General features: G+C 44.1%; 1 protein-coding gene across 1 annotated transcript; it reads right to left on the bottom strand.

Annotated features, from left to right (window-relative positions):
• Positions 1 to 13,361: 13,361 nt before the first annotated feature.
• Positions 13,362 to 21,075, bottom strand: ccl25b (chemokine (C-C motif) ligand 25b). Its single transcript, XM_052037930.1, has 5 exons — positions 21,012 to 21,075; positions 19,379 to 19,475; positions 17,309 to 17,432; positions 15,677 to 15,812; positions 13,362 to 14,065 (listed from the first exon to the last, which is right to left on the bottom strand). Exons 2-5 carry the CDS (start codon positions 19,440 to 19,442, stop codon positions 14,060 to 14,062), a joined length of 330 nt encoding a protein of 109 aa, XP_051893890.1. The 5' UTR covers positions 19,443 to 19,475; positions 21,012 to 21,075; the 3' UTR covers positions 13,362 to 14,059.
• Positions 21,076 to 21,350: the final 275 nt, after the last annotated feature.

Genomic DNA, 21,350 nt, shown 5'->3' with positions numbered 1-21,350 from the left:
CAGCCATCCAATTCTGGATAAAATTCATTTACACAAAGACGTTGTGCTGCAAGATTCAAGATTCAAGGTTTACCTTATTGTCATTTCTCTGAGTATTTACATACACAAAAAAAACAAAATACTGTTTCTCACCAGCTCATATCAGTGCAACAAAAAGAACAGTGATAAATATCTAAAATAGTCTATAAAAACATCTCTAAAACAAAACTAAAAACATATCAACACCACATATTCATATCTGTTAAAGTGCATTTATGTATTAATAAGTGCTTATTCAGTTCGAGATGAAGTTCAACGTATCAGGTAATTAACTATCAAAGTGTTTCTGTATTGATGTGAGTGTGTCCGTGTGTGTGGAGGGAGAGCTCGTCGGCGGAAGTGGAAGGGGACACAGTCCATTTATGATCCAGTCTGCTTGTGGGAAAAAACTGTTCAGCATCCTACTAGATCTAGAGCAGATGCTCCTATACCTCTTCCCCAACGGCAGGAGGGAAAACAGGTCGTGAGAAGGGTGATGGAAGTCCTTAATGATGGCCGTAGCTCTGCGAACGCAGCGTTGCTGATAGATCCCCATCAAAAAGGGGAGAGGGCACCAATGATCCTGCTGGCTGTCTTCACCGTCCTATTGAGCTGCTGTTGTTCGTAGGCCTTGCAGCTACCAAACCAGGAGGTGAGGCAGTAGGTCAGGATGCTTTCAATGGTGCCCCTGTAAAAAGTGATGAAGTGCGGAATAGGGAGGCCTGCCTTTCTGAGTCTCCGGAGGGGGTAAAGCCGCTGCTGGGCTTTTTTAACGATGGCTGCAGTGTTAATAGTGGAGGTCAGGTCATCCACTAGGTGAACCCCCAGGAACTTAATGTTGCTGACCCTCTCCACAGCAGCACCATCAATAGTCAGCGGTGTATGATCATGCTTGCCAGCCCTCCTGAAATCAATCACCATCTCCTTTGTTTTGTCCACATTGAGGGCGAGATTGTAGAATCTGCACCACGCTGTTAGCTGCATAGAGAAGTTCTAGCCCGTTGACTGAAAACAGCTTTTATTGCACTTTCCAAAGATATTACCATTACTATCTAAATGATGATCGTAAAACCTTAAAAAGATTTCACAATCTGCAACTGTTGCCTCTCCTTAAATGTAGCTGTTATCATGTTAATCATTCTCTTACAGAACCATCCAAAGACATAAGAAATAGAAGCAGGACTCCTTCAAGCCTGCTTTCCGACTGGATGAACGTGGCTGATCTTCTACCTCATCTCCACCTTCTGGCCCTATTCCCCTTTGATCCAATCACATTTGGGTTTAGAATTACTCCATGCTCAAAATGCCCTGTCTTGATTCATGCTAGTATTTTGCTTGTCTGTCACTGGAGTCACAGTCTGGTGTTGTGCAGTCAGGCCACTTGTTTGTAGGATATTTGAGCTTCACTCATGGGTAACTTTTGTGTAGGAATCCCAACAAACACGGCTCCAGATTTGGATGCAGGTCTGCAGAAAACCTTTTAGAGGTTCACCACAGTGACAGGATTTCAAAAATAATTCATTGACTGTGAATTATCTTGCAACTACCCCGAGTCACACTTGATGTTACATGAATGCAATACTTTCAGAGTCAGAATCAGGTTTATTGTCACTGACTTGTATGACATGAAATTTATTGTTTTGTGGGAGCAGTACAGTGCAAAGACATAAAATTACTTAGAAATTACAAAATAAATAAATAGCGCAAAAAAAAAGGAATAATGAGGTAGTGTTCAGGTGTCATGGACCATTCAGAAATCTGATGACGGAGGGGAAGAAGCTGTTCCTGAATTGCTGAATGTGGGTCTTCAGGCTCCTGTACCTCCTCCTTGATGGTAGTAACGAGAAGAGGGTATGTCCCAGATAGTGAGGGTCCTTAATGATGGATCCCGCCTTCTTGAGGCACCGCATCTTGAAGATGTCCTAGATGGCGGTGATGGTTGTGCCTGTGATAGAGCTGGCTGAGTCCACAACCCTCTGCAGCCTTTTGCAATCCTGTGCATTGGAGCCTCCACACCAGGTTGTGAAGCAACCAGTTAGAATGCTCTCCACCATACATCTGTAGAAATTTGCAAGAGCAAGAATCAAAGTCATTGAATTCAGTTTCATAATTTTATTTGTTGGATTATAAACTCACTATTTCTGGAATAGTATGTTAATATCACAATCTCTACAGTGTTGTAACTTATGTATACTGTGCACATATGTGGGCGGAACACTAAATCTTCCTCCGTTTTTCCAAACTGCCGAACCAAGAAGCAGGTAGGATTTCTCATGGACTTCAGTGAACTGCTGTCATCTTTAAGCCGAGAACCCCTGTGCCTGAATGGTGCTCAGAAGTCAGGGCTTGTGCTTCATTAACATCGAGTTGCTGAGAATAACACACAGTCTGTAAGCATAAGGCAACTGGGGATCAGCCTGCTGGTGTCACAGTGGTTCTGGGGGACAATGAGGACAGAGTCAGAACTTGTGGGGAGCAACCAGCAAGGAGGTGTTTAATGTCGGCAAATGTCAAGGGGTAACAGAAGCTACTGTTAGGAGTGCTGGTTGTTCCCTAACTGCTTGTGAGTCTACTGTTCCTGAGCTGTCTGCATGAGAGCAAATCAATCACGCAGTGAGACCCTCAAACATACTCAAGTCATAAGGATATAAGAAGCAGAAGTAAGATGAGGCCATTCAGCCCATTGTGCCTGGCCTGTCATTCAATACAATTGTGGTTGATTTTTCATTTGTGCCACTTCCTGTGCTAATAACCCCACATCCATTCATTCCCTTAATATCCAAATATATGTTGATCCCCTGCATATAATCAGTGGCTGAGCCTTCCTCATCTGTCTTCGGTAGGGAATTCCAAAAATTCACCACCTTCTGGGTGAGGAAATTTCTTCACATCTTCTCGTGGCCAATCTCTGATTTTGATACTGTGGTTCTTGAGATCTCAGTCATGGGAAACATCAGCTTTGCATCCACCCTGTAAAGCCCAGTGAGAATTTTGTTCATTTCAATGAGATAATCTCCCATTCTGCTCAAGAGAATTCAGGGACAGTCAGCTTAATCTCTGATCTCAAAAGCTAGCACCCTAATGCAGTGCTGAAGGAACGTCCCATTGTGAAAGCACAGTTCTTTCAGGAAAGGTGCCAACCATAGCCCTGTGTGCCAATCTCTGTGTGTAGACCTGTGAACTCAGGTTTAATTTACAAAAGCTTCCAGATAAATTCTGCATCGAGGAGCCATCTTGTCTCGTCTTCCTTCTATTTGCCTCTTTTCTTGTGGAGGAAGGCACCTGCGAGTAGCAGCTGCTGAGCTGCCTCCAAACCTCGAACTCTGTGGAAATCCAGAGCAGAGGAGGTCAAGCTCCTGCTGCTCTCGAGTACTTGGAAGAAAGGTTGATTAAGAATAAAGTCACATCAAATTGACTTCAACCCTGTAATGGAACTGAAGAAGTCATTTGGCTCTTCCAGGGTCCTGGCCACTTTAGAGGGATGGTGGTTGGAGAGGAGGGGGGAAATAATGGGGTTCGGCTGGGCACAAAGGCACAAGATTTAACATCATGGAATGAAAAAGTAAACAGCTCTTGTGGGAAGGAATGAAATCACAACTTTATGTTTGAACAGTATTTTCAATGTTTTTAACTGCTGGATCTCATAATGTGTTGCTGGCAATTGGATAGATGTTCGCTTGATGGTGTTAATTTGAATATTTAGTGCAGCAAATTCTGAGCATTTTGAATTCAGGCATTATCATATTAATAAGCACAAACCAGCAACAATGCAGTTTTTAACTAACATTCCAGTATTCCAGGTGACTCAAAGATGGAATTTTAAATCCTGCTTCCATTTGGAGTTGGGAACTCCATCAGAATAAACTTTGCTTGATGAGGTTACCAACTCCAAATGGAAGCGGAATATGAAATTCCATCTTTGAGTCACCTGGAATACTGGTGAAAACTCAGGATTTGGCATGGAGTCATGGGTGGGGGGTCATAGACACAGTCATTGAGAGATACAGAATGGAGACAGTCCCTTCAGCCCACCATGTCTGTGCCAACCCATTTATACTACTTGTACATTAATCCTATTTCATTGTCCCCACATTTTCATTAACTCTCCCCAGATTTTACCACTCGTCTACATTCAGGGCAATATAAAATGGCCAATTAACCGACCAGTCTGCACACCTTTGGGATGTGGGAGGAAACCAAAGCACCCGGGGAAACCCACATGGTCAGAGGAAGAACGTGCAAACTCCACACCTGAGGTCAGGATTGCACCTGGGTCTCTGGCGCTGTGAGACAGCAGCTCTTGCCAGCTGGTTTGTGCAAGCCCAAAGTCATGAAAACATGCAAAAGGAAGCAGTGGTTGCAGTCAACACCTGAGTTTTATTGGAAGAACAAGGAATTTTTCCCAGTATTCTAGTCAGCATTCACTCCTCACCAATACCACTGAAACAGATCAGCTGGTTAATTTCTCATTGATACCTGTGGAAGCTGGCTACATACTGCACATATTGACTGCTATGTTACCCTATAAAACAGACTGGATACTCCTGAGAAAACCACTCTCTGCAGTCTATTTTAACTGCCTTCCACGTTGCACCTTGAATTCTGCTAACATTTAATTTATTTGGAAATCTTTCACAAGAAAATTTCCCACATTCTTTCTGAAAGTCCCCAAAAAATGATCCTCAAGGTATATTATTTACTGTTTAATCTGTAATGTACTTGATAAAGAGCAAAACAAAAATAGGTGGAGTGTGGAATAAAGTCAAGAGAGGGAAGGGAGCCCAGCAGAGAATAACTGCTGTCGGCTGAATGATTTTGGAAAGGACACGCTGAATTGCTGGAACTTCCCAGGCAAATTCACACCAATATCTTCCAATAAGACAAAGTATGACAAAGATATTAGCTCATATTTTCTGGGAAAATGCCAGCGGTTAAGAATGCAACTGCTGGGATTTCTGCATGTAAGTGTCAGGAAATGTCTGGTCACCCCATTGCAGGAAGGATGTGGAGGCTTGGGAGAGGGTGCAGAAGAGGTTTACCAGGATGCTACCTGGATTAGAGGGCACATGCTATAAGGAGAGGTTGGACAAACTAGGGTTATTTCTCTGGAGCAGTGGAGGCTGAGGGGAGACCCGATAGAAATTTATAAGATTATGAGAGGCAATTGATGGAGTAGATGGCTGGCATTTCTTTCCCCAGAAATGTTTAATAGTAGAGGGCATGCATTTAAGGTGAGAGGGGGAAAGTTCAAAGGAGATATACGAAGCATTTTTTTACACAGAGAGTGGTGGGTGCCTGGAATGCACTGCCACGGGTGGTGGTGGCGTCAGATAGGATAGAGGCGTGGAGAATGGTGGGATATGGACCATGTGCAGGCAGAAGGGATTAGGTGGCATTAGCTTAATTAGTTCGACATAACATCATGGGTCAAAGGGCCTGTTTCTGTGCTGTACTGTTCTATGCTCTATGAAACTTGGGACTCCCGTACATTGTAAATAACCTAATTCCCCAACTGCACTCTGAGGTTGCACTGCTTGTGGGAAATCTGCCTGGTGAACATCCCTTATGTTAGACCTCGCACAGCTTCCACCATTCCATTCATTTCAAAGGAGAGTACGGGTTGTGAAGGAGAATTGATGGATTTCAAATAATTTAGTTTCTGAATTCATAATGTTGATTAAATGTGCCTAATTGTTTGAAATATTTTCTAGTGTTTTCATTTGTTGATGTTTTTATGATTTTTTAAAAACTTCTTATATCTTTGAATTGTAGTTATCGAATGTCAGACACATGAACCATTTAAACTGTTCATCAGCATTGATGGCTGATTCAACCTGACAGATGTTAAGGTATTTTTGTGCGGTTTATGATTGGACAGTACAGAGTCTTTCCTCAAAGTAAGAGCAGGTTTAATGGGTGGATGTGTAGCAAGTATGAGAAGCTCAATTCTCCCATGAAATTCTGGCCAATGTGATATCAGTAAATTTAGACATTAACTTTACTCAGTCAGGACTGAGATTTTGACTCACAGTCAGGTACCAACACCAATTCTAAAGCTGTTGCTCAGAGTCCCTTTCAATTGTTTGGTTTATGAGTTTTATTTGAATGCTGAAGCAATTCATTTGTTAATTAATTGTGACATATGGTTAACAGTTTATAGCACCCTCGCCTCTGAGTTTGAATTGAAGCCCCACGAGTTCAAAGCACAAAAGGTGAGGCTAACATACCACTGCAGTACTGGGGGAATGCAGCACTGTCAGAGGCATTGACTTTCAGCCGAGATCTTAAGCTGAGGTCCTATCCACTTATAGAGCACTACAGCACAGAAACAGGCCCTTCGGCCAATCTAATCCATGCTGAACTGATCTTCTGCCTAGTGCCATCTACCTGCACCTGGGCCATATCCTTCCAAACAACACCCCCCCCCCCCCCATCCACCACGTACCTATCCAAACATCTCTTAAATGTTACAATTGAACCCGCATCTACCACTTCTGCTGGCAGCTCGTTCTACACTTGCACCACTCTCTGAGTGCAGAAGGTTCCCCTTATATATATTCACCTTTCACCCTAAACATATGTCCTATAGTTCCAGTCTCACCAAACCTGAGGGGAAAAAGCCTGTATGCATTCACCCTATCTATACCCCTCATATTTTTGTATACCTCTATAAGATCTCTCCTCTTGTCCTAACTTATTCAACCTTTCCCTATATCTCAGGTCCTCAAGTCCCAGCAACATCCGTGTAAATTTTCTCTGCACTCTTTCAAGCTTATTGATATCCTTCCTGTAGGTAGGTGATCAGAACTGCACACAATACTCTAAATTTGGCCTCACCAACGTCTTGTACAACTTCAACATAACATCCCAACTCCTGTACTCAATGCCCTGATGAAGGCCAAAGTGCCAAAAGCTCTCTTTACAACCCTATCTACCTGTGATGCCACTTTCAAGGAACTATGGATCTGTATTCCCAGGTCCCTTTTTCTACCGCACACCTCAGAGCCCTACCATTCACTGTGTAAATCTTACCCTGGTTTGTCCTCCCAAACTGCATCACCTCACACTTGTCTGCAATAAATTCCAGCTGCCATTTTTCAGCCCATTTTCCTTCACAAGTAAGTGTAAGAAATCCCACAACGCTTTTCAAAGTGTGCATGAGAATTATCCTTGGTGTCCTAACTGATATTTATCTCTCCATTGGTCAATTGGTGATAAAGGGAGCTCTCTGTGCATAAAATTAACTACTGTATTTCTAAGACACAATACTGACTACAACACTGATTGTAGAATCTTGGGGTTGTGAAAAGTTCAATGGGAATGCAAGCCTCTTAAAATCCTATCTAACATGAATTCAATAATTAACTAATCATTTGAAGAGCCAATAAGAATTAAAAACCCATGATTTGTTCAGTAGTTTCTCAATCTATTTATCCAGTGGTCACCTTGTTTAGTTTTCAACATGCACTTGAAATTATTTAGTTATTTACATTCACCCAAAGTAATTTATAAATTCAGTAATTTGATTTGCCAGGAATAGTTGGGATAATATTACTAAACATCCTCCAGGGGGTCATTTTAGGCTTATTTATGTTTTTATAATACATTCTTTCTATATGACTGGTATTTGTGAATTCTGTTAGCATGCTCAACAGCCCTAATCTATATCTCTCAACTAGGTAGCAGATCATTAATTCTGACAGCACTAAGATTCTTTGTTCCATCCTCTCAAATGAGTTTTAATGACTAGTTTTCCCAGATTATGAAATAATGCCTCAGGTGAGTGTGCAGAGTAACAAAGTAGAGAGAAGGGGGAGTGAATTTAACACGTTCCTACATATCTTCCCTACAATGAAATATTGTTCGACATGCAATGTGCAAACCAGTGAAGAAATTTAGTGATGGAGCTTCATTTTTTGCCAGTCAAGTCTATCCACCAACTGGGAGGGGAAGACTCCTGAGATTCAGCTTTGTTTCTTCTCGAACTTCCAACGTTCATCAATTCCAGTATCAGTTTCAATCATCATCATTTCCAACTTCAACATAAATCTCTCAGCAATCTCCACCATCAGCACTGTTTGAGGAACTGTCCTCCCAACCACCCCCCAGTCACTCACTTGGTCCTGCAGCATCAGCTTACTCCCACCTCTCATCTCCAGTCCCTGAAGTCTTACTAACTCAGCTGCCAAGCATCACTTGCCCAGTCCCCAGTGGTGCTCGCTCAGGTCCGTAGTTTCACTCAGTTTGCTATCATAGTCCACTTGGACACTCCAGCATCATTCATTCTTCCCCCCAACACCATCACACTGAAATCATTCATTTGGCTTTGAGCATCATTCAGACCCCAGGTACTGCCATCAACACACCATTCTTTATTGAAGGTAGTAATCCTCAATAAAACAGCTGTATCTGGTACAGCAATATATCTTCCATACCATAAAGGTACGCCTGTACTTATGGACATTAAGGAACCAAACAGATTTTCTCAAATAACCTCTTTCAAAACCTGTCTTGTTGACTTTGTTTAGTTGAGATCACGTTCTGGCAGGCGCCATTGCCAGCAGCAATATTTATAATGTATTTCTATTTAATTTGTAATCATGGGTGTTTCTAAAAGATTATTAAAAAAAAGTAAGTACGTATTGACATGGAGAGATGTTGCTACAGGTAGAGCTTTAATTTTATCAGGAAATATTGCTTCATATCCCCTGTGAAGTAGACCAGATGGGTTTTTACAAGAATTCATATCATTCTTATAGCTTGAATTTTTTCAGCTGCATTCAAGTTTCATGGTAGGATTTAAACTCATGTCACTAGTTCCAAACCACTAGGTTACAAGTCCAGTATCAATATGCTACCGCACCCAGTGTAGTTCAGACTGTGTCAAGAGGGACAGTAAAGATAGCCCCCATCCTTCACAGTTTCTGCAACCTTTCTTCAGCATCCAGATATCGTCTTATCCATTCAGTTAGCTGTGTTTCCTTGCACTCATGTTTGAATGTCTATCCCATAATCCATTGACCAGACTGTTCACAGACTGCAGACATCAATCAAGCCTCTATACAAGTCAACTTTCCAAGACTGGTACTTTGTACTGAAGGTCATGGAGCAAGACCCTTTATTATGGTTTCACTGATTGATACAGAAAATCCCTCTCCTGCATTGGCTCCAGGCTAATATAATTATGTTTACAGTCCCAATATCTCTTAACTTTCCCAATCACACTTCCTTGCATACTCACGTACAGTGGTTGCCAGATTAAATTCTCATATGACAAACATCTTTTCTTCCATTCCTGATTCCAATATAGGTCCTTTCCTATCTGCATTCAGGGAAAGGCCAAAGATATATGATGTTGTCCAGAGTGCAGGGGTGTTGTCATCTAGGCTGCAATTTTACCATGAGATCATAAGACATAGGAGCAGAACTAGGCCATTCGGCCCATCGAGTCTACCTTCAGACCCTTCAGTTTCCCAAGTACCTTCTCCCTAGTAATAGCGACTACACTCACTTCTGCCCCCGACTCCAATTTCTGGCATGTTGCTGGTGTCTTCCACAGTGAAGACTGAAGCACTGTGGGTTTTATTCATTTTTCAGGATCTGGGCTTCATCTTCTTAAACCACTGCAATCCCTCTGCTGAAGGTATTCTCAAAGTGCTGTAGGGGAAGGAGTTCCTGGATTAAGACCCAACAGCAGTGAATGAAGAGCAAACTGTTGCCAGATTTTTGACAAGGGAGGAAACCTGCAGGGAGGTGGTCTTCCCATAGGCCTGAAGCCTTCATTGTGCTTGGTAGTAGAGGTCGCTGGATTGGACGGTGCTGTCAGAGTAGCCCAGGTGAGTAACTTCTGTAGGTGGTACACTCTGCAGTCTCTGTGAACCAGTGGCAAGGAAATTAATACTTACAGTGCTGAATGAGGTGCCAATCAAACAGGCTGCTTTGTTCTGGATGGTGTTGAGTTTCTCCTGACGTTTGACTCATAGGTGAAGGGTTCGGCAATGCATCACTTGCCACAAGGTACCCGAACTCCGACCTGCTTTATCAGAGCAGGTCAGAGGATGGGTACCTTGTGGCAAGTTTAGGCAGGTCTAGTTGAGTTTCTAGTCAATGGTAATCCCCAGGATGGGGTGAGTGTAGGCAGGCACGGTGGTGTAGCGGTTAGCATGATGCTAACCAGCGCCAGTGACCCAGGTTCAATTCCGGCCACTGTCTGTAAAGAGTTTGTACGTTCTCCCCGTGTCTGCATTGGTTTCCTCCGGGTGCTCCGGTTTCCTCCCACATTCCAAAGACATACGGGTTAGAAAGTTGTGGGCATGCTATGTTGGCACTGGAAGAGTGGCGACACTTGCGGGCTGCCCCCAGAACACCTACGCAAAAAGATGTATTTCACTGTGTGTTTCGATGTACATATGACAAATAAAGATATCTTATCTTATCTACTCACTGATGGTACTGTCACTTACTATCAAGGGTAAGTGTTGTGTAATGAGGCAGACTTGATTAGGGTGAAGGACCCCTTAGGAGGCAGTGAGCATAATATGATAGAACACCCTGCAGTTTGAGAGGGAGAAGCTGAAATCAGATGTAATGGTACTAAAGTTGAGTAAGGGCGACTACAAAGGCATGAGGGAGGAGCTGGCCAGAGTTGATTTGAAGGGGACCAAGCAGGGAAGGCGGTGGAGCAGCAATGAAAGAAGTTTCTGGGGGTAATTCGGGAGACACAGCAGAACTTCATCCCGAGGAGGAAGAAGCAGACTAAGGGGAGCATGAGGGAACCATGGCTGACAAGGGAAGTCAGGGACTGCATAAAAGCAGAGGAAAAGGCATGCAATATGTCGAAGATTAGTGGGAAGCCAAAGGACTGGGAAGCCTTTAAAAACCAACAGAGGACAACTAAAAAAAGCAATAAGGGGGGATAAACTAGCCAAGAATATAAAGGAAGATTGCAAACTTTTTTTAGATACATAAAGGGTAAGAGAGAGGCAAGAGTGGACATTGGACCGCTGGAAAATGATGCTGGAGAGGTAGTAACGGAGAGCAAAAAATGGCAGAGGAACTGAATAGATACTTTGCATCAGTCGTCACAGTGGAAGACACCAGTAACATGCCAGAAATTCAAGAGAGTCAGGGGCAGAGGTGAGTATAGTGGCCATTACTAAGAAGGTACTGGGGAAGCTAAAAAGCCTGACGGTGGATAAATCACCTGGACTGGATGGACTACACCCCAGGGTTCTGAAAGAGGTAGCCAAAAAGATTGTGGAGGCACTAGTAGTGATCTTTCAAGAATCACTGGAGTCAGGGAGGGTCCCAGAGGACTGGAAAATTACAAATATGACACCCCTGTTTAAGAAGGGAGGGAGGCAAAAGACAGGAAATTATAGGGCAGTTAGCCTGACCTCAGGGATTGGTAAGATTTTAGAGTCCATTATTACGGATGAAATTTCAGAGTACTTGGAAGTACTAAATAAAATACAATGAAGTCAGCATGGTTTCACTTAGGGGAGATCTTGCCTGATAAGTTTGTTAGGATCCTTTGAGGAAGTAACAAGCAGGTTAGACAAAGGAGAGTCAGTGGACATTACTTACTTGGATTTTCAGAAGCCCTTTGATGAGGTGGCACACACAAGGCTGCTAAACAAGATAAGAACCCATGGTGTTAGAGACAAGGTACTAACATGGATAGAAGATTGGCTGACTGACAGAGGCAGAGAATGAGGATAAAGGGGTCCTTTTCAGGATGGCTGCCAGTGACTAGTGGAGTTCTGCAGGGGTCAGTGTTGGGACCACAACTTTTCACTTTACACGTTAATGAACTGAATGAAGGAACTGATGGTATTGTGGCCAAGTTTGCAGATGATACAAAGATAGGTGGAGAGACAGGTAGTGTTGCAGAGGCAGGGAGTCTGCAGAAGAACTTGGACAGGTTGGGAGAATGGACAAAGAAGTGGCAGATGGAATACAGCGCAGGGAAGTGTATGGTCATGTACTTTGGTAGGAAAAATAAAGGTGTAGACTCTTTTCTAAATTGGGAGGTAATTCAGAAATCAGAGGTGCAAAGGGACTTGGGAGTACTGGTTCAGCATTCCCTTAAGGTAAACTTGCAGGTTGAGTTGGTAGTAAGGAAGGCAAATGCAATGTTAGCATTCATTTTGAGAGGACTAGAATATAAAAGCAAGGGTGTACTGCTGACACTTTGTAAGGCATTGGTCAGATCACATTTGGAGTATTGTGAGCGATTTTGGGCCTCATATCTAAGGAAGGATGTGCTGGTATTGGAGAGGGTCCAGAGGAGATTCACAAGAATGATCCTGGGAATGAAAGGGTTAACATATGAGGAGTGTTTGATGTCTCTGAGCCTGTACTCGTTGAAGTTCAGAAGGACCCGGGGTGGGGAGGGATCCTCATTGAAACTGAAAGGCCTGCATAGAGTGGAGGTGGAGAGGATGTTTCCATTAGTAGGAGAGTCTAGGATCTAAGGGCACAGCCTCAGAATAAAGGGACATCCCTTTAAAACTGAGAAGAGGAGGAATTTCTTCAGCTAGAAGGTGGTGAATCTGTGGAATTCATTGCCACAGAGTGCAGTGGAGGCCAAGTCATTGGGTGTAAGGCAAAGATTGATAGGCTTTTGATTGGTAAAGGGGGCTAAGGCGAGAGAATGGGATTGAAAAAAGATCAATCATGATTGAATGGGGGAGCAGAATCAATGGGCCAAATGGCCTAATTCTGCTCCTATATCTTGTGGTCTTACGGTTTTATTCTCACTGGAACATAAAAAGCTGAGGGATGACCTTATGGAGGTTTATAAAGTTATGAGGGGCATAGATGGGGAGCCAGTCAGAATCTTCTTCCTCGGGTGGGGGAGTCTAAAACTAGAGGGCATAGGCTTAAGGTGAGAGGGGAAAGATTTACAGGGGACTTGGGGGGCATTTTTCACACAGAGGATGGTGGTTTTATGGATTGAGCTGCCAGATGAAGTGGTAGAGGCAGCTACAATTACAGTGTTTATAAAGCATTTGGACAGATACTTGGATAGGAAAGGAGTAGAGGGATACGGACCTAAAGCGGGAGAATGGGATTAATGTAGATCGGCATCACAGTCAGCATGGACGAGTTGGGCCTAACGGCCCATTTCTGTGCTATACAACTCTATAATATCATCCATCACTCTATGACTCATTGACAGGGATGTGGGAGCCCCCTGATTTTTGAACTTCATAATTTGGTTTGAACCATCAGTAGCTTTACAGGTGGACCATTTTTGATCTGTAGTTTCTCTGGGCTGTCAACATTCATTAGCACTCTAGGCTGGCGTGATCAGAGATGAAATGAAGCACTGCAGACAGTTTGGTTAAACTGATGGATGTTTATTGAATCATTGAAACAATATCTGGAGTGCACTTAATCAGGCCTATTTCTGCATTAAGCTACATCAAACCATCAGAATCAATCAATTATTGTGACACATAATCTACACTAAATGTTTGAGACAATATTTTACTTGCTACATGTAGGCAAGGTTGGACTGAGGCCCACACTGCAGCCCATTGAAAACTGCAGAAGTCTGAGTGGGTGAATGACTTGTTCCTGTTCCAATATTCTGTCCTGTGCCTGTAGCACCCGGATGTGTGTCCACTGCTTTCCCTCACACCAAAAATATTGAAATGGTAACTTAAATGGAGTAAATTATACAAGATAAATCAGTCTCTACAGTAAAAAAAAGGCCTTGCACAGAATGACACATAGCTGAGAAATTACAATGAAACTGTCTGCAGTTTGATATAATGACAGCATTCCTGATTAAACAGTGATGATCAAAGTATGTAAATAATTCACTGGCAAATGTATGTCTGACAATATGGTGTCCTGGTACTGACATTGCCTTCCTTCCATGGTCCTCTCCCAGGGGTCTCCTGGTTATGTTTGAGCTTGGTTAAGCATTAACTGCTCTCAGTGTGGTCTTATACAATGTGCTTGGACCTTTATTCCAAAATGAAAAGGCCTCCGGTCAGGGAGAGTCATGTGTCAACTTCCATCCTCCATACTACTCCTGAAAGGTAAAAAGCGAGTTGATTTTCAGACACATTGTAATATTATAAACGCACAAGGGGAGAAATGAACGGCAGCATTTACAAAGACAAGCTGGATTTAATCGTCTGAGGTGGCTCAAGGCTTTTCACTTTACATTGCACTTTATTTGTCCACCTGCACTGCACTTTCTCTGTAACTGCAATACTATATTCTGCATTCTGTTTTCTTTTAATTACTTTGATTTCATTATGTATGGCATGATCTGTCTAAATGGCTCACAAAACAAAGTTTCCACTGTATCTCGGTACATGTGAGAATAATAAACCAATTGAAATCATTATGCTAGTAATCTGGAATGTGAGGCCAGATTGTAAATGCAACAAATCCCTAAGCAGAGCAAAGATTTGACAGTGTGGGCCGCTCCACTCAGAGGGCTAGGCCAGGTTAGATTTATACACAGGAAAGACACTCATTCTGCTCCAGTACTGCGTTTAATTGTAATGGATTATTGATTCTCATTCAGGGAACTAAATGGAGAGAGTTAATGAGAAGATTGGATTATTATAAATTAATGAGATACCAGGGAAGACAATCCACTGCTGTCTAGTGCACTCCTGTTGTTACTGTCAGCAGATTATTTGTTTCTCCAGATCCCAGCATCTGCATTTCTGGTATCTCCTGTTGTTACTGTCCTGGGGATGGATCTGAAGTGGTATCTGTCCTGCTATGACAGAGGGCCATGCAGGAGCACCCCAGCAGGTGGAGCAGTCTTCCCTTTGGCCCACAGATCGACAGAGTCCCACCCTTACATTGTGGATGTCACAACACATGTGTAACACTGAGGCTACTCCCATTCCTTACCAGACCATGGGCGTAAGGACAGCCCGTACAGGGGAAATCCAACCATTAAGGTGTTCCCACATTCCTGATATTAACAGCCGAAAGGTCATTGAAGGATGCCTTTGAGGACCATCTAGCCTCATGCCGTCCACAGGAAGAAAGTTCAAGTAACTTGTGAAGTTATCAACATACTGCCAAGGGGGCTGGATGGGGAAAAGCTGCTTCCACTCCAGAGATGGGTATGAGTGTTTGAAATGGCTCCAATCCCCACCCCTTCAACCCACCATGGAAGCGGTGGAGGTCGCTGGAATTTTCATAATGCCGAGGCTGTTGGATGTCTCAGATATGCCCTCTTTGGCACGGACACACACCCAAAGAATACATATGAAGAACATCAGGCTGACCATATACTCTCCAGCCACTCTGGCTTCCTGACACCCCACAAAACCACCCACGCTCCCTATTGATTCCAGCCCCACACTCCTTAATTATCTGGATATCCAACCTGCACATCTTGGATATTTTATTTTGGTCATCTACTATGTTGGATTCCTGGAACTTACTCTGTCTGAGGCAACATGTTCTGAGTCTACTGGTTGACTGCCAATCCACATGGCATCTCCTGGGACCCTATTTAAAACAGTTACTGTGTCTGGTAGTGAGAGAGCTGCATTAATACTACTCAGGATACAGAGAGTAAAACAAGGCTTGGACCAAAGCAATCAGTGAGCTTGAGAGTGAATTAACACACGTCGAGATTGACTTGCTTCATGAGTACCTTGCCACTTACTTTGTGCCAGTTTTTGCAGAATTCAGGATGTTTCTTGCATGTTCTCTTAACTGGTCTCTTTTCAGTTGAATTGATGTAATTTCTGACCCACTTCTCATTGGGGTTAACACAAATGCTCACCTGCCTCAACTTGAGGCTGCAGAAATGGAAAAAATTAGATCATGTTCAAACATCACCAGACTAGAACACAGAACGATAGCTGACCTGAGGGCCATGCCGCCAGGCTCCCAGATTCTATCACTAAATTTCCACAGAAATGGTTTCCAAAGTTAGTTATGGAATCACAGGGAGTTATAGCACAAAAACAGGTCCTTCCATCACCCGAGTCCACACCAGCCATTGAGACCTATATTTACACTAATCCTACCATAACCCATTGTATTCTCCCCACATTCCCACTCCCTACTCTCAGACTCTACCATTCACTGCACAATTAGGGCAATTTACAGAGATCAATTAACCTACCAACCCACATATCTTTTGGATGTGGGAGAAAATTGGAGCACCCGGAGGAAACCCACATGGTCATGAGGAGAACGTGCAAACTCCATACAGACAGCACCGGAGGTCAGGATTGAACCAAGGCTACTGGAACTGTGAGAAAACAGCTGTTCTAGTTGCTCCACTGTGCAAGGTATTGGACGTTGTCCCAATGTTAGTCTGCAAGATGTATGGAACTATCCTAGTGTAAGTGTACAGGGAATGGACACTTTGCCAGCATAAGCATCCTAACAGAGTGCACTATCCCAGTGTAAGCATGCAGGGAGTGAACACTATCCTGCTGTAAATATGCTAGTGGAGGTCACTATCATAGTGTAAGTCTGCAAGGAGCGCAGGACTATTCTGGTATAAGTGTGCTAACAGTGGGCACTATCCAAGTTTAAGTGTGCTGGCAATGGGCATATCCTGGTACAAGTATGCCACAAGTGGGACAATCCTGGAGTAAATCTGCAGAGAGTGGATACAACCTGGGCTAAGCACGCTGACAATAAGCACTATCCTGGTCTAAGTTTACAAAGAGGAGCAAATTGCCTAATATAAGTGCACTGGCAGTGGGCACCATCCTAGTGTAAGCAGGCTGGTGGCAGGAAATAGGACACTAACCTGGTGCATGACCCTGAAGTGAGTGAAAAGGGAGTGTGAACTGTAATGTTGTAAGTGTGTCGGAGGTGGGGAAACACCCGAGTGTAAGTGAGGTGGTATTGGGCACAATCCTCATGTAAATGTGTAAATTCCATATTCCTTGTGGGCTTACATAAGCAAGAAGAGTGAAGAACCATATTGGTGTAAGATTTCAGGAAATGAGAACTATCCTGGTGTGACTTTGCATGGTGTGGGAACCGTCCCAATGGGAATGTGCAGGGAGTAGGAACTGTCCCAGTGGGAGTGAGAACTGTCCCAGTGGGAGTGTGCAGGGAGTGGGAACTGTCCCTGTGGGAGTGTGCAGGGAATGGGAACAGTCCCAGTGGGAGTGTGCAGGGAGTGGGAACTGTCCCAGTGGGAGTGTGCAGGGAGTGGGAACTGTCCCTGTGGGAGTGTGCAGGGAGTGGGAACAGTCCCAGTAGGAGTGGGAACTGTCCCAGTAGGAATGCGCAGGGCATGGGTCATTATCACAATTAATCTTGTACTTACATCACTGCAGGTAAGTTGCAACCACCACCTGTTCTCTGTATCCGGTGACTGACAATGAATTTCTGAACCCTCCTGGGGTGTTTTACATGTACATATTTCAAGCAGCAGTCTTCAAATGAGTTTGCTGTTTTGAGAGACAAAAACCATAACGTGGTTAAATGAGAGCAACAGCATTTGTCAGAATGACCCCCTCCCCACCCCCCGATCTCCATTCACAACAGCAGTACACCAGAGTGGCATTAACATGGATGTGTTTGATATGATTCCAGCTTCCTACAATTTTGTCCACAGCTCTGTATTTCCCTCCTGATCAGACATGCCCTTCCTTCTATCTGGTTCTGTTGAGCTGTACTTGAAGAGGTTTTTTGTTTCTGTAAACTCTTCGTTGTCCTACTCTAATGGTCACCTTAGAACATGGGAACAACATGCACCTTGGTCAAGGACTGTTCTCGGAGATCTCCATCACAGGGCTTCTGCTGTTCCCACCTCCTCTCGTCTACCAGCTCCTCAATGTATCGGGTCTAATTTAAGGCCAGGGTGTGGGATTGGCCCAGGTCTCCCCAGTGGTGAGCTCACAGATCTGCTCAGCCACACAGGTTAGTTGGTGCAAGTTGGTGCTGGGATGTTACATCTAGTCCTTAAGGAGAAGGAGAATCAACCAGGAGTTGTGGAAGAAGTTTATGTATGAAAGTTGGAGGGGAACAAATTCAGAAAAATCTGGGCTAGCATTGCCTTGCTTGGTTAAACAGTAACCCTCTGGCCTCACACAGACTTAGGAGGAATTGTGAAGCTGCTCTGCTCACAACTGTATCACACAACTAATGAGGCAGTGTTCTGGGGAAAGAATGGTTAGAAATTAATCCAGAATTTAACCTGATCCAAGCAACTTGTAAGAAACCGTCATGGCGTTTAAACACATCTTGAGTATTAATTGTAAATGTGATGGAGACAGTGGAAAATGGGGTGACTGACAGAGCTGTAGGTGTGAGACCTCCCAACTTACATCAACTGAGGAAGGAACCTGGAGCAAGAAGGGAAGAAATCTAGATTAATTTTGAAAGCGACGTAATCATGAAGCCACCACTCCTTAGTGTCAAACACAAATTTATTTAACCCCTACCCCTAAACTAGAAAATTAGTGCCTATCTCGCCCTCTGCCGGGTGCCAAGTGACGTTGGCCTAACCCCTGGACAGAGTGTTTTCTGGGAGCAGGGGATGTGAACAGTAGAGTTGAGAGCCCAATAGGTGCACCCATACCTGGTCAACTACAAGGTCATGCCAGCTGCTAGGTCAGCTCAGCAGAAGGGTCTGGACAGGAATATGACCCCTGGGCAATAATAGGACCCCAACATCAATAGGGCTTGAACAGCAATAGAACATGAACAGGAATAGGACTTGGACACCAACAGGGCCCGACCATTAACACGTGACTAACCACAAGGTCAGGTTGCTCTGACCAGAAACATCCCAGCAATTGGATCAGGCCAGTTGACCAGCAACCAGGCCTCTCAGTACCAGAGCCTAGTTAACAACAGCTGGAGAACAATAGTCACCAAGCCCTGTGTCCTGAAGGTCAAGCTGGGAAGAAGGGGAGTGGACTTTCCTGATGTCTAGAATCCCAAACCTGAGCCAGACCAGCACAGGCTGCACCTACAACATTTCAGGACATAAAGCAGAGAGCTGGGAACACCTCTTCCTGCCTCATCCTCACAGGAATAATCACACACAGTCCTCCTGCAGGATGGCGGTGTGAGAAGTCTTGGGGCATGTGGTGCTGCAGGCACCTGAGATAAACACGTTTCACTGTGCCAGGGAACTTTGCCTGCCCAGGAACAGCAAAGATCTACCCAGCTCTCCATTATTACCAGACTTCTCAACACTGCCCTTAGGCACAATATTCAGTGAACCCTTTGTCCATTTCACCAGCCCGAATGGAAAACATCAGCCTCACGAGTACACACAATGATTTTTAGCTTAGTGATTCTCATTGTAAAACCTGAGCCCTTGACATGTTTCCATTGAACAGGGAATTGTCCTTGAATAGCTGTTGGCATGTGTGTGCTCACTCACCTTGAGCATTGGTCCAGTAGAAGCAGGCTGCCATCAGGACCAGGGTGAGTAGCAGGAACTTCATTCCTCCTCGATGTGTGAGCTCACAGTGATCGGACTATAGATGGAGAAAGACACATCTCACTTTCTGCAACAGATAGCTTCACTGCTGCACACTCTGCGTTGATTCACTAAGATCTCCTTCCAGTTCTCCTTCATGCACCCTCGCCTGCACATGGGTGGGGAGAAGGCTGGTGCCCCTTCACAACTGGTTGGTCAGTGCTAAACTTCTGGTCAATGCTAAACTGCTGGTCAATGCTAAACTGCATCTCCCAGCGTCATTGTTAAGATCCTGAGACCTTTCTGTGTGTTGGATGTCCACTGGTTTGTTGTGTACCTTGACATCACAGCGGCACGGCCAGTAGAGCTACTGCCTCACAGCTCCAGTGACCAGTGTTTGATCCTGGCCTCTGGTGCTGTCTGTGTGGAGTTTGCATGTTCTACCTGTGACCAAATGGGTTTCCCCCAATAACTCCTGTTTCCTCCCACATCCAAAAAATGTGCAGCTTGGTAAGTTAATAGAACCTGGTGGGAATTAGAACATCGAACATACAATAGTACAGCACAGGAACAGGCCCTTTGGCCCATGATGTTTCTGCTGACCATGATGCCAATTATCGAGTTATGGGGAGAACAAAGTGTGACTAGTGTAGATGGGTGCTCGATAGTTGGCGTGGAGTCAGTGGACTGAGTGCCTGTTTCCATGCTGTACGGCTCCATGACTATGGTTATCAATGATTTCAGTGCAAACACTATTGCCAGTCAACAACGTACAGGCAGTCTGCAGGGGTCAGGAACAGGGACCGATATTCATGATCTAATCATTCTGTCCTCAGCTGTGGAAACATTGAAACAGAGTGTTCAAAGGTGACAGGGTGCAGCCTGTGTACCGAGTGTAGATCTGGGCCTGCTCTGCTGACACTGGCTATGTGTTCCCTATAGCCAGAGCTAGGAGTTACTCAAAACAGTGATCTCAATTGTAAATCAATAGAGGAATTAGAACGTAGTGTTTCACTATCACAGAGAGTATAATATGTCACACTCACTGTGTGGGGCTGGTGTCAAATTCACAAGGAATTATCTGTCACATAGGCAACTGTGTCAAAATAGGGAAAGAGTGCATCGCACTCACAGGGAACAGACTATGTCACACTCACAGGGAATGGACTGTGTCACACTCACGGGGAACAGACTGTGTCACACTCACAGGGAATGGACTGTGTCACACTCACGGGGAACAGACTGTGTCACACTCACAGGGAACGGACTGTGTCACACTCACAGAGGATGGACTTTGTCACACTCATGGGGAACAGTGTGTCACACTCACAGGGAATGAACAGTGGCACACTCACAGGAGCCAGATCACGTCACACTCACAGAGTACAGATATCACACTCACCACATCAGAAGAGTACAGTTACAGTTCATCACATGCAGAAATTGTATAGCTCACAGAGTGTATGTCACACTTGCACAGAGTGAAACAAAGATCAATTGAGCAATTTGCTAACAAATCACTGAACGTTACTAATGATTTTCTAGAAATCTTCCATTCCTTCCACAGCAGTAGTGCATAAAATGTTTCACTTACATTACGGTTTGTTTCCTTCTCTCCCTTTCACTCAGTGAGAACTCGCCGGTGAACTTTCCCTTTATAGGGAAGCTTCCTTGGTTGCCCCACCCCTCAAGACTGCTGACATAATCCAGTTATTTTGGTAAATCTGGATGTACAATATGACTTTTACCAAGCATAATATTCCCAAACAAAGCAGCAGTCCCTGATAGCCAAGCAAGGCACAGTCCATTAACTGCCATTGCTGAGGAAGGTATAACAGGTACACATGACAGGTAACTAGATACAGTTGCAGGCAGATGCTAGCCCAGTCAGTAAACAAGCACCTGATATAAGTTCTCACTTGCTATTTAATCT

Source organism: Pristis pectinata, chromosome 24, assembly GCF_009764475.1.
Source record: "Pristis pectinata isolate sPriPec2 chromosome 24, sPriPec2.1.pri, whole genome shotgun sequence".
Classification (NCBI taxonomy): domain Eukaryota; kingdom Metazoa; phylum Chordata; class Chondrichthyes; order Rhinopristiformes; family Pristidae; genus Pristis; species Pristis pectinata.
The sequence above is the reverse complement of the archived record's forward strand: the minus strand, read 5'-3'. Positions and strand labels throughout refer to the sequence as shown.

Bases quoted from the DNA above. Each gene is read 5' to 3' on its own strand.
- ccl25b (XM_052037930.1), bottom strand. From the start codon at position 19,442: ATGAAGTTCCTGCTACTCACCCTGGTCCTGATGGCAGCCTGCTTCTAC. The intron at 17,433-19,378 runs GTGAGTGAGCAC...CTCTCAAAACAG, and splicing joins CTACTGGACCAATGCTCAAG to CAAACTCATTTGAAGACTGC. The intron at 15,813-17,308 runs GTAAGTACAAGA...CCATTTCTGCAG, and splicing joins TGCAACTTACCTGCAGTGAT to CCTCAAGTTGAGGCAGGTGA.